Below are 13863 nucleotides of genomic sequence, written 5' to 3' on the forward strand. Positions count from 1 at the left end.
TAAAATGGTCACGGTGTATTGGCGATGAGTCGCTGACCCTGTAATTCCTTCTTGCATTTGGTGAGGTCGAGCCGCGTGCAAGTATCTAGGTCATCGCTCTCAGCGTGGTGCATGCTGTAGAGGAGGCGCCAACCAGTGGAACGAGACAGTGTGGAATACGGCATCTCTACCATGAACTGCCAAACTCCTAAGCTGTAGTGGAACAGGAACAAACAAAGAAGAAACTCAGATACCCATTGAAGTACCTATACAAGGAAAATCTAAAGATAGAATATTCCAGTGTTCTGCATATCTTTGGCAGCAATAATCTCATTATTTTGTGTTCCTACCAATTGTCCCTTTAAGATACCCGGTGTGTACCCTGGTCAGAATAGGTACACCGTATCCCTGAGTGTCGTAAAAGGCGACTAAAAGGGTTGGTGTCAGGAAGGGCATCCGGCCATAAAAAACATCGCCTCAAAAGGAAACCATGATGAGTACAACTGATGGGCAGGGTACAGCCCGAAGTACCCCGTGGGGGTCCTCACCCCCTCTCGTTAAAACTCAAGGTGGGGAACCCGATCAAAGCAAGGGAGGAAATTTTTCCATTTATGATGACCAATCGTCTGATGCCCCACGTGGAGATTGGTTTCTGAGGTTTGGTACATGGAATGTAGGGACAATGACAGGGAGATCTGGAGAAGTGGTTAAAACATTGGTCAGAAGAAGAGTGGACATATGTTGTGTGCAGGAGACACGGTGGAAGGGAAGTGGTGTGAGAATGGTGAAGGGTAGGCAGGGGCAGACGTACAAGTTTATGTGGCAAGGGTGCCCAGAAGGCGTGCATGGTGTTGGTGTCATGTTTTCTGAGGATTTTGTAGACAGTGTAGTGAGTGTGACTAGAGTGAGTGAAAGGTTGATGATGGTGAGAATCGTGATCGGAAAGCTCTTGGTGAACGTCATCTCGGGATATGCCCCGCAGGTCGGTCGAAGCGATGAAGAGAAGAACATGTTCTGGTGTGCAATGGAGAAGTTGATGGAAAATGTGAAAGATGAGGAAGTTGTTGTGGTTGGAGGAGACTTGAATGGTCATGTGGGAAGGAGTCCAGATGGTTTTGGATATGGTGTGAGAAATGGAGAAGGTGAAAGGATCTTGGAGTTTGCTGATGGAGCTGATTTGTTGATTTGTAATACTCAATTCCAGAAAGCGGATAATAAGCTTATTACATACACGTCAGGTGGGTCGACGACAACCAGTGACTACCTGATGGTGCGTCGGCGAGATAGGGGAAACCTCTGGGACACAAAGGTGATCCCACGGGAGGAGACTGTTTCGCAGCACCACCTGGTATAAGGTATAAAGGATATCTGCGATATAAGGGTGAAAGGTGCCAGGAGAATTCAGCGTGTGAAGTACCAACCGAGGATGAAGGTGGTGTGGAGGTTGAAAGAGGTGACAGTGAAGGAAGCATTAAGAGAGAGGCTGAGTATGGTTGAGGATGATGTGGTTGAGCTTGAAAGTGGTTGGATGTCAATGAAAGCTAGTCTATTGGGAGCCGTTGGTGAGGTATGTGGATGGACAAAAGGACCACCGAGGCACTCGGAAACATGGTGGTGGGGTGATGAAGTTGGAAAGACGATTGAAGAGAAGAGGAAGAAGTTCAAGGAATGGCAAAAGGCAAAGGATACGATGGAAGAAGAGGCTGCACATGAAAGTTATAAGGTAGCCAAGAAGGCTGCAAAGAAAGAGGTAGCAAAGGCGCAGGAGGCCCATAGGAAAATGTTCAGAGAACGCTTGGATTCGGAGGAGGGTAAGAGAGCGGTATTCAGGATTGCAAAGCAGATAGCGAGAGAGAGAGAGATTTGATGTGACGGGGGTGAGTTGCTTGAAGGATGAAGTGGGACAAATCGTTGTGGACTCAGATGGAATTAAAGGAAGATGGAAGAGATATATGGAAAGGCTGTTGAATGTAGAAAATGACTGGGATAGCAACATCGAGAGTAACCCAGTTTTAGGACCAGCAGAGAAGATAACTGAGAAGGAAGTTGAGGAAGCTCTAAGAGCAATGAAGAGTAGAAAAGCAGGAGGGCCGACGGGAGTTGTGGGAGAAATGTTGAAGGCAGCGGGAAGTTGGGGTGTGAAGAGAATGACAGAGATCTGTAATGTGGTGGTGAAAGAAGGCCACATTCCAGTGGATTGGGAACTGAGTACCCTCGTCCCTCTGTACAAGGGGAAAGGTGACCCTCTGGACTGTGGCTCCTATAGAGCAATAAAGTTATTGGAGCATGGAATGAAGGTATTGGAAAGGGTGTTGGAGAAGAGGATAAGGAAGAAGGTAAAGATTGATGAAATGCAGTTTGGATTTATGCCAGGAAGAGGAACGACAGATGCAATTTTTATTGTAAGGCAGTTGCAGGAGAAGTACATGGAGAAGAGGAAGAAGTTGTTTTTTGGGTTTGTTGATCTAGAGAAAGCATTTGATAGGGTTCCACATGAAGTTATGACATGGGCATTGAGGAAGTTAGGAGTGGAGGAATGGTTGATCAGAGTAGTGATGGCAATGTATGAGAGAGCACGCACAGCTGTAAGGACGAAGGATGGGAACAGTGGTGAGTTTGAGGTGAGGGTAGGAGTGCACCAGGGGTCGGTACCAAGTCCACTTTATTTGTAGTTGTGATGGAGGTGCTGGCTCGGAGGGTAAAGGAGGGTTTACTGTGGGAGCTGCTGTATGCAGATGATCTGGTGTTGATTGCAGAGAGTATGGATGGATTGAAGGAGAAGATGAACAAGTGGAAGGAATGTATGGAGGCAAAAGGTTTGAAGGTGAATATCGGAAAGACGAAGGTGATGGCAAGTGGTAAAGCATGTGGCGAGGTGGAAAGGACTGGGAAGTGGCCATGTGCTGTGTGCAGGAAGGGTGTCGGAGTGAACTCCATTCAGTGTACAATGTGTGCTGAATGGGTTCATCGAAAATGTAGTGGGGTGAGAGGGTCATTAACCAGTGTGGCAGCTACATTCAAGTGTAAGGTGTGCATCGAGGGAGCAGCAGATGAAGGAATTGTTGAGTTGGATCTTGGAGATGGTGTGAAGCTGGAAGGTGTGAAAACATTTTGCTATCTTGGAGACATGCTGAAGAGAGAAGGTGGATCAGACCGTTCGATGGTTGCTGGAGTGAGATGTGCATGGAAGAAGCTTCGGGAACTGAGTGGCGTGCTGATATGGTACACCTATTTTAACCGGGGTATACACCGGCCCAGTACACTGGTACTCACTTCGCCGACCTCAGAAGGATGACAGGCTGAGTCGACCCCCTGGTGTATTAATACAGTGGCCCAACGGGGCTTGAACTCAGGACCTTTTGGATCCCAAGCCGCTGCCCTAACCACTGCGCCAACACCAGGCATATATATATATATATATATATATTTTTTCTATATATATATATATATATATATATATATATATATATATATATATATATATATATATATATATATATATATTTGAAAGTGTGTCTGTCTGTGTGTCTGTGTGTGTGTTTGTCTGTGACCTATGCACGCGAAAAGTACTCGACTGATCCTCACCAAACTTCACATGCTGACAGAACATGTACCCGGGAGTGTACCGAGGTAAAAGAATTGTACTTCCGACTTCCGGTTTCCGAATTATGATGTCATCACCTGATTGCGTAACATTAATTTTTCAAGTTCAGCCGATTGACATGGGACCAACGGAATTTGCTAGAGAATGAGAAATTAATACTACAGTCAATTGAAGACAATGACTTCCAACTTCCCGGTTTCCGAATTATGACTTATGCATTCGACACTTTTCGTAACGTTAATTTTTCAAGTTCAGCCGATTGACATGGGGCCAATGCCATTTGCAATAGAATGAAAAAAAGTGCTACTGTTAATTCCGAATTCCCGTTTCCGAATTATGACTTGTGCATTCGACACACTTATCATAGGCCCTATTCACATCAACAAACGCCTCTTTTAATGCATGATTAACACAAGTCATATTTTATTGTACATACAGGTAGTCGTCGACTTACGACCACGATCGGTTCCGACCGACCAATCATAAGTCGATCAACCTTTATTTATAGTGTATAGGCCTATGCAAAAATTACCGTATGTATATTATACCGTATCCAGTACACACCAGATATGTTCAATGAGGCTCTGATATACATTGAAGATTTGGTATTATACATGAGCGGGAAAGATTTAACTAAGTGGGGACTTCCCTCTTCTAATAGGTCTGAAAGCGTAACCATGAGTACAGAATGGTTCCGTGACACAAACTACAACACAGATACTCTCGCAAAGTTTGTTTCTGACAATGAGCCGCATTTGGCACAGGATCAGAGTAATGCATATATATATATATATATATATATATATATATATATATATATATATATATATATATATATATATATATATACACACATACTTGTTCTGCAGCAATCTCATATGCAACAGGTAGTGGGAACTACACAACAAACATCAGGCAGCATATTTAGCCAGGGTAACAGCAACAGTGGCCTGATCTTTTCAAGACAGCAGCAAATTCGTTAGCATCTACCGTTGAAAAGCCAATTAAATAGACATCTTAATTTGCTTATCCACAGGGAAGCATTCACCAAGATGCAGTGCCCCTGGTGACATTGCATCAGAACAGCAGTTTTTAGTCAAATCTAACACCGTTGAGAATGGAACCCAGATTAGACAACTCTGTGGTGAGCAACCTACCAACTGAGCTATCCTGCCAATTATAAAATGGGTGATAAAGTTGGTGCATATTCAGATTATAAAAGTAAAATGATCTCGTATGCAAGGGCTACGCTTGACTGCGAGTTTATGGGACCAGAATGAGTGATAAGCAAGACTATACAATCATTACCGCTTTGCTTTGAACACCAGGAAAGTTGTCCGCACAAATAGTTCATCAAATTCAGCCTGCAGTTTCTGTAGGCTGTAAGGACGAAGCAGCTCACTTGCTCCGGCATTGCGCAGCACCGTCAAAAAGCTCTGCCAACGCTCGCTAACACACGAGACCATCAACCTGTGGCATGAAACAATGCAGCAACAAAGATTTGAAGATTTTTTTTGTATACCACTTATTCCAGGAAACGTTTCATCCATACACATCCCTCCAGATAGTTAATACCAGAGCGAAGTCATACCTCCTAATCAGTGGGATATTAAAGAAGAATCTTCACACAACACCTGGAATATCTAAAACTACAGGGTATTTCAGCATCTGTAAAGCAGGCATGGAGCCAAAGGTCTTGTCCTACCTCATTGTATGCCCAATTCGCTTCACCAGCTGCCTGTAGCGTGCCCGGTTAAAGGTTTCCAAGCCCTTGGCCAGCACATCGAGTATGGCGTTGCTCTGGGCGAAGAGCAGCATAATTTCAGCACTTGAAGATTGTTGAAAGGTGCATGGATCATTGCCTGGGAGGAACATTGAAACTACTATCAAGGGTTAGAAGATGTTGTGAAATGAAATACCCAGAAGGGTGGTTGGTCGATGAGTAACGTAGTGGGGAGAGGGGAAGGGGGAAGGAGTTGGTGGGAGAATGAAGGTATGAGTAGAGTGGGAAAGTGGTGACTATCCACAACTGCCTGAACATTATTATTTCCAGACACGACATCATACAATAATTATTTTGTGCATACGACATTGCTCAATGCAAATAATGATATATGTTGTTTAGATAATTTTCCCCCAAATTACAAGTTATATAATAACAAAGCATGAAGAACTAATCTTGCTGATGAAGATTAGTGCCAATCTGCATGAGTGGACAGGTAGAAGTAACAACGATGGATGACATACAGAATGTTGATTGAGGTATGTAAACCTGTAGTAACCTCTTTCATGGTAGGGTTGTCAGCAACGAAACCATCTCCCCGACCAGTTTTCCTGGTGAGGAGGGTGTATGGACATGGACACCCAGCAGGAATAAAAACAAAACCTGGCAAAGGGTGGAGGAGCTCCTTGTGAGCCAACAGCCATCCATAATCTAGTGCCCAACTGTGTCTGCGGAGGGCCTCTTGCAGTTGAGTTACTTTTTCAAGGAGGATGGTGGCAGAATTTGCACCTGGCCACCGTAAAACACTTCATCCTGCAAAATCCATCGGGATTGTGGCAAAGCCTTCTGGACCCCCATTTCTTTAATAGGAGAAAAAGCATGGGGTAAACTTCCTTGATCAGATTGCGGTGGAGTGGTGCCGAGGTGTTGTCTACCAGAATGAGGTCTCCTTGGGTTAACTCGAGGCGGTCCCTTCGGGTGGGTGCCTGGAATGTCCTATCCTGAAGAGGATGATCACCTGTCTCTGTTATCATCTGAGCTCCAGCATTTGAACATCGGTATTGCAGCACTCTCTGAGGTTTGGAGACCGGATAGTGGCGAGATCATGGCGGGTGGTTACACCTATTGCTCTGGTCACTGATGGTTACCATGCCCAAGGAGTTGCTGCAGCTGTGTCCAATAAGCTGACTCCCATGATAATTGAGGTAACACGGGTCAACAAGTGTATTATGAGACGAAGGATTCGTCACTCCTTGGTTGTCGTTTCCCTGGTCTCTGTATATGCTCTGACTGAGGCAAGTGATCTCACCGTGAAGGATACATTCTATGCCGCGCTGGAGTCTGTGGTCGATCAGTGTCCCAGGCGAGATAGTCTTCTAGTCTTGGGGGATTTCAATGCATCGACTGGAACTGATAGGGACGGTTATGAGCCATGTGTTGGTCTCCATAGGTCTGGACTGTGAACCAAAACAGCACCAAGTTCCTTGACCTTGCAAGAAGTCGTGGACTGAGGGTGGCTGGTTTATGGTTGCAACGCCCACAGGCTCATCGCTGGACTTGGTTGGCTTTTCCAACGTTGGTGACATGGCAAAGGAGATTGACCATGTGCTCGCTGATGGTCACTGGAGGATGATCCAGAACTGCATGGTCTACCGGAGTGCTCTGCTCCTCAATACTGACCACAGGCTTGTTGTAGCAACTCTGAAGTTGCATCTTAAATCCGGGAGAATGGTACCATCCCAGCCTAGGCTGAATGTTGGCAAATTAAAGGAGGAGAGGGTACCCGAGGAGTTTGCGAACAGGCTGAATGGGGATTTGGGGAGTCCTGAAAAGTTGTGGAGTGCCTTCAAGACTACCACCCTTGTTGTTGCCGGTGGAGGTGTTGGAACTCACCGGAGGGCAAAGAAGAAATTTGCCTCTCAAGGAACACTGGATACCATTGACCAAAGTCACAGGGCCAGGCTCAATGGCAGAGCTGAACTGTTCAGTGAGTTGAGGAATAAAACTATGTGCGCTGAGGGTGGACAAGGAAGCCTATGTGCGAGGAATCTGTGAGGGGGTAGTGCATCACCTGTGGTCAAGTGATTGTCGTCCTGCTTACAGGGGAATTTGTGCATTATATCCCTCCAAGCCTGTCCATCAGTGCACTGCAGTTAGAAGCAGAGGGTGGTGGGTTCTTGACAGACAAGTCCGAAGTGAAGGCTTGCTGGGCTGGTGACTGAGCGGCTGAACAAGGCTGACCCACCAGTTGTTGAGTTGGATGTCAGCAGTATCACTATTCCTGTTGTTGATGCTCCAATCAACTGTGATCGTCCTTCATTTGTGGAAACACAGGCTGCAGTGAACCGGATAAAATGGGGTAAAGCTCCTGGGATCTGTGGCATCCATGCTGAACTTCTCAAGGCTGGTGGAAATTCTGTACTCGTGTCGTTGCATGCAGTTTTGTGCTCTAGTTTAGAACACAGACATCATCCCAACTGACTGCAAAAGGGACCTTGTTGCCCCTCTGGAAAGGGAAGGGTGATCGCCAGGACTGCAACAACGACCGAGGGGTGACCCTGCTCTCAGTGCCGGGCAAGATTTTTGCTCGTTTAATTATTGACGGGATTCGCCACCATCTGCTTGAGCACCAGTGCCCAGAGCAGCCAGGTCTTATACCAAAGAGGTCAACTATTGACCGTATCATTGCTCTTCGGGTCCTCACCGAACGTAGATGAGAGTTTCGGCAGGGGTTACTTGCAGCCTATGTTGATCTCTGTAAAGCGTTCAATTCAGTGAATCGCGATGCCCTCTGGAGAATTCTTGGAATTCATGGGGTGCCACAAAAACCGATTAACCTAATGCCTGAATTATACTCTGGTGGTGAGTGCTGTGGTTTCATCATTCACTTATTTCCAGTTGTTACTGGAGTTCGTCAGGGGTGTGTATTGGCCCCCACACGTTTCAGCGCTTGTATGGACTGAATTTTGGGGATGATGTTGGAGAGATCAAGCTGCGGTGCATCACTTGGGAGTGTCAAGATCTCTGATCTTGATTTCACAGATAATGCAGTCATCATTGTGGAGAATCTGGATATCCTTTTGAGGGCCCTCAAGGTGTTGAATGAGGAGTGGGAGCCACTTGGATTACAGGTTTCCTCAATCAAAACTAAGATCCAGGCTTTCAATGACATCTTGGATGTCTTGGATGTTCAGATCACGGAGAGATTCACTTACCTTGACAGTGATACTCACGTCTCCACTGGCTGTGAGCCAGAGGTCAATAGACATCTGGGTATGGCCTGGGAGTCATGGATTCACTGGATCATGGGGTGTGACGCTGCCGGTACCTATCGGGAGGACGAAAGTCCGAGTCCTCAGGTCCTTGGTGCTTCCAGTCTTGCTCTCTGGATGTGAGACTTGGACTCTGACCAGGGATTTGAGATGGAGACTTAACTCCTTCGGTACCATGTTTCATCGGAGAATCATTGGCCATCGCTGGTCGGACTTTGTATCCAACGAGCGGTTGCTGAGACTCAGATGAGATTTGTTAACTGTATCGTCCGTGAGCATCAGCTGTGGCTCGCTGTATGGACATGTGGCTAATTTTCCTGATGCTGATCCTGCTCACCAGATGCTCTCAATGAGGGAGCCTTGTGAGTAGAGGAGGCCAACAGGCCGACCACATGTCTCATGGTTGATCAGCATCTCATGGTGATGGGGATGGGCCAGGCATCTGCCTAGGGGATGGCCAGACGTAGGCCCCTGGAGTACCAGCGGAAAGTGGATGCAGAGACGCGCTGCTTTGGCACATGCTCCCATACATGACCTGACCTGTATGCTAACCAGGAAGTGACGTTTCAGGAATTAACCCCGCTTTTGCTTTGATGAAGGGTTAATGCCAAAAACGCAAGCTTTTCCTTGCTTCCCATGGCGGTTAACATACCTCATTCAAAGTCCGGTTGATTTCAACCATTATGTAGTAGCAAAACATACCTTGGATTCCAAGCAAGTGTTGAAGTAGTTCATGAAAGGGAAACTGAGAGTACAAGCAGAGCAGGTCGTTTTCATCGAGCAAATGCCAGCTTTGTTCATCACTTTCATCCTGCAGGTAGAATGAGCATGACCAAATGTTAATCCCTGGAAAATGTTTGTGCATCACCTTGGATGTGCAACAGCATACAGGACACTTTTTATATAAAAAAAAAAAAACCAAAGTGCATCCCTTTAGACCTTTTTCAATCTCACACCACACATAATAACTAAATTTAAAAATGATGAAAAAAAATGAAATACCAATGCCAATTAAAAGCATGGTTATTAAAAAAAATTACACCATAGACAAACTAGAACGGCACTCGGTGGAGCGCATACCTCCGCCAGGCCGAGCAGTTTACATTTTGTATCCCACTGATAGACCGGATCTGCATCCAGACCTTAACCAAAATCTAATCGGCTTGTTCTTGCCGCCAACTCATCCACCAAGTTTTGTAATAAACCGTCAATAATGTTTTGAGATATCACGCTATACTGTATATCGTTTTGGCTCCATCTCTTAATGGTGAAGAATCACTTTGAAAATTGAAAAATTCTCCAATCCAGATCTGGATCTTCACCAAAATCCAATCAATTCTTCCGTCACACACCCAACCTCTCCCCCACATTTCGTCCAAATCCATCCATAACTTTTAGAGATATCCTGCTCAGACAGACAGAGACAGATGCGGTTGAAAACATAACATCCAACCATCTTCGGTGACGGAGATACCAAACACAAAAAACCTTAAAATAACCAAATAACCCACTTCCTCCCCAGCTTCATCCACAAGAGTCCAATTGCCCGACTGTACTGCCTTCTCATTGCTGGAGCTTCGACTGGTGTCTGTGTTCATCAAGCACAGGAAATCGATGCGATTTCTGGGAATTGAAATAAAGAAAATCACATTATTCAAAATGAAAAAAATTTAAAAAAGCGAAAAATGATCGAGAAAACTTAAATTTAACAAGAAAAAAAAGTCCATTAACAACACTTACCTTACGGGTGACATAAACATTGCCAGTGGTTCCATAAAGTGATCGATGCTTGAACATTCACGATCCATTCGGATCTAACAACAACAAAAAAACGAGGCCATTCTTCCATAAACGATAAAAATCAAGATAACTTGATATAATTTAATTATTTCATCAACAATGTTCTATGAAAAAAGTAACACCTCATCACATCTGTAAATAAAGTGTAATTAAAAAATTCTTTTTTCCCGCCTTTGGAATAAACTCCATCACTCTATTCTTTCCCATTCTTCCCTCCAGGCTTTCAAAACAGCTGTTCACCACCACCTCTTATCATCCCCCATCCAAATCCTTGATCTTTTCTACCCCGGATAATCCACCCAAGCCCACTTCCTTCAATTCCCCTGCTTTCCTTCCTGAAAGTCCCTGTAATGTCCATCTTCTCTTCCCCATGTTCCCCGTCCCTTCTCTCTCCCTTCCACAGATCTCCTAATGTGTCCGTTCCCCACTGTTTTGTCCCTGCCACTCCTGCCCCTCTTGTCTCATGCCCCCTTGCTGTGCGTTGTGTGTTCGCTCTCATTCGAGCCTCGACAAGGTATACAAAAAATATATATAAAAATCTGATAATTTAAAGAAATAACGAGTCTTATTACTAAGCCGACACACCTATTTACTTTATGCAAGCAAGGCTATGCTCCCTCTATACATACACAAGAAAATGTGAAATTTCCAAAGCATTAAACATCTTTTTCTACTGTTTGGAGAATTATATAGAGTAAACAAAAATTTAGGAACATAACAAAATTAACCAGCTTCAATGAGCTGTATGATTTAATGCATTCACTGTAACTGCAAGATCTCGCACCCTATCCCCCAGAGGGACTGCTATCCATAGCGTCTGCCTGATCTGTCTATATTTTTGGACGTTTCGCGAGGTGCCTCTTCAGGGAATCAAACCAAATCTGGTGAAAAAAAATTAAAAAATGACGTTTTCAAAAAACAACAGCACTTGCACGGACCTCGAACTGATGTACCACGTGACACGTACACAGACAAGCAGACAAAATGGAGGATTTTCTGCAAAGTTTATTTCAAGGAACCAGCTTCATTGAGCTATACGATTTAACGCAATCACTCGAATGCCTGTTCATTATAGCTATGAATCGTTGTGTACATCGCTTTTGTAAGTACTATAGTTTTCAAATTAGGAGTTTGGAGCAATTTCATGTATTATATGAGACGATTTTCCATGATCTACTTTCACGGAATAATTAAAGTATATCATTGAAATATTATTTCGCTTTTTAGGATCGGATATCGTCCGGACTCAATAAGTGTCGGTCCTGGAATCCTTTACGGTAAATAAATAAATAATTTGAGACGGTGCGTCAGTCGTGGAATAGTTTAAGGTAAATAAATAAATAATTGGTGCCAGTGTGTCGGTCGTGGAATAGTTTACGGTAAGTAAATAAATAATTGGACATGGTGTGGACGTGTGGCGGTCCTGGAATTGTTTAAGAAAAATCTACGCTAATAACAGGGTGTGTGTGTGTGTGTGTGTGTGTGTGTGTGTGTGTGTGTGTGTGTGTGTGTGTGTGTGTGTGTGTGTGTGTGTGTGTGTGTGTGTGTGTGTGTGTGTGTGTGTGTGTGTGTACATATGTGGGTTTCAGAATGTGGAATGGAGTCCTCCAAGTGTGGGCTCAAGGTATCCACCTTCACTTTGGTAAGGGGACATGATTCACGGACCAAGCTGTGAAGTTTCCTGTTTTCAAAGTTTTATGCCGAGGGCTCTCTTCAGGTTGTTACTGAGCCCAGGACGGCTTCCAACTGTAGTTCGTTTGTCGTGATATTCCCAGGGATGGTTTTTAATACCTCTGTGAGGTTCTTATTCATCATTCCCATGAGTTCTTCGTCATCACTGGAACAACTTTGGCATTCTTCAGCTCTTTTCACTTTCGCAGGATATTTTCACTTCATGCTTGAGGTCGTGGTATTTGGTCATTTTCTTGATTTCTGCATCGTTAGTCCAAAATCACCAGTATTAACACCTCAATTAGCAATGCCTTCTTCTATTTTTTTTTGCACCCAAGTATGATATCTGGTCACAATGCTTTGTTTTTGATGTTCACGCCTGATGGGATCATAAGGTCGTACGTGAGCGGTACTTCAATGTTTTCAGTGATTGCTTTTGGTTCCTTTCCCCACAAATTTTCTGGAACTGGAATATTAAAGTTTTTGCAGATGTGCCAGCGGATTACTTTATAAACTCTGTTGTGTCGTTGTGTGTACAGCTGTTCTGATAAGTTTTTTTGGAGGTTTTTTTGTGTTCGGTGAATCAAGCGTCTCACATCATTCTCTTTGCTAACCCCACCTCCACCCCTCACCTGTCTTTTTTTTTCCTCCTCCTCCTATCCTCCACCCTTTTCTCTCATTCTGTCCCCTCCTCATAAAATGCAGCACTCACCTCCCACATCTCTGTCAGTGTGTGTGTGCGTGTGTGTGTGTGTGTATGTGTGTGCGTGTGCGTGTGTGCGCGCGTGTCTCTTACGCACCCTCCCTCCCGCAGCGAATTGCAATATTTGGTGAGGTGGCGCTCTCCCCACCACCCACCTAATCCCACCTTCTTCCTCTCACACTACACCTGCCTCCTCTCTCTCTCCCTCCCTCTTTCTCCACCCCCCACCCCACTTTATTGACCCGTCAGCAAAGCGATTTGTGGGTAAATAATAAGAAAAGCAAAAAAAACAAAAAAGGGGAAGAAGATAAAAGATCCATCCCATATATTGCATGGACAAGTGCTCGAACAGTATATATACATTATACATATATTTACTTTTTTCCACCAAAATAAACATCTCTGTATTCTTTATTTGGTATTGGGTGTTGCTTCCATTATTCAAGATCATCCACACATTCATTCTCAGGGAAAGACTGTGACATATTCCAGTATATCTCAATAATATGAACTTATCTAACTATTTGTCTCTTGAATCATGTTATTTTAAAAAAAGGTAAAGATGAAAACAGCACCAAGTAGAAGGGTACTCGGTCGAGAACATAACTCCATCACGCAATGCCTGATCCACGAGAACATATCGGGCCGAATACATTTTTGAACTAGAGGGGGAGCACTCGGTAGAGTGCAAAACATCCGCCGCCAATACTGCTGGGTCACTCAAGTGAACCTTATATCTTATTCATTAAATATGACATCAACAGTGCTGACAGAGTTATAGTTCTTTTCTCCAACATTTAAATTTTGTTGGGAGGGGTGAGGGGGGGGTTGGAAATCACTTAAAACATGTAGAAATACAAAAAAAAATTCAAATATTTTTCAAATAAAATCTAAATTTTTTTTTTTTTAAACTTGCAAAATTTTCCGTTTTTTTTTCTCTAACAACTTATTTTGGGGGGAGGGGGGGTTGGAAATCACTAAAAACATGTAGAAATGCAAAAACAAAAATTCAAATATATTTTCAAAATGCCTGCCATAGCGGCCATATTGGACTTTGTACCAAGTCCGAAATCTAATGGCATGATCCTTGGACCATACCTAACCCCCCCAC

General features: G+C 44.1%; 1 protein-coding gene across 1 annotated transcript in view; it reads right to left on the reverse strand.

Moving 5' to 3' along the window:
* Positions 1-13863, reverse strand: part of EPG5 (ectopic P-granules 5 autophagy tethering factor) — a 140577-nt gene that overhangs the window by 98675 nt on the left and 28039 nt on the right. The window contains exons 7-12 of the mRNA XM_085846932.1: positions 10319-10392; positions 10090-10201; positions 9281-9389; positions 5289-5445; positions 4892-5053; positions 38-192 (exon numbers count right to left, since the gene is read on the reverse strand). Of these exons, the coding sequence (XP_085703058.1) occupies positions 38-192; positions 4892-5053; positions 5289-5445; positions 9281-9389; positions 10090-10201; positions 10319-10392 (769 nt within the window). The remainder of the gene's footprint in view (positions 1-37; positions 193-4891; positions 5054-5288; positions 5446-9280; positions 9390-10089; positions 10202-10318; positions 10393-13863) is intronic.

This window comes from Eptatretus burgeri, chromosome 11 (genome assembly GCF_056783735.1).
Source record: "Eptatretus burgeri isolate ZD-2024b chromosome 11, Ebu_testis_v1, whole genome shotgun sequence".
Lineage (NCBI taxonomy): Eukaryota > Metazoa > Chordata > Myxini > Myxiniformes > Myxinidae > Eptatretus > Eptatretus burgeri.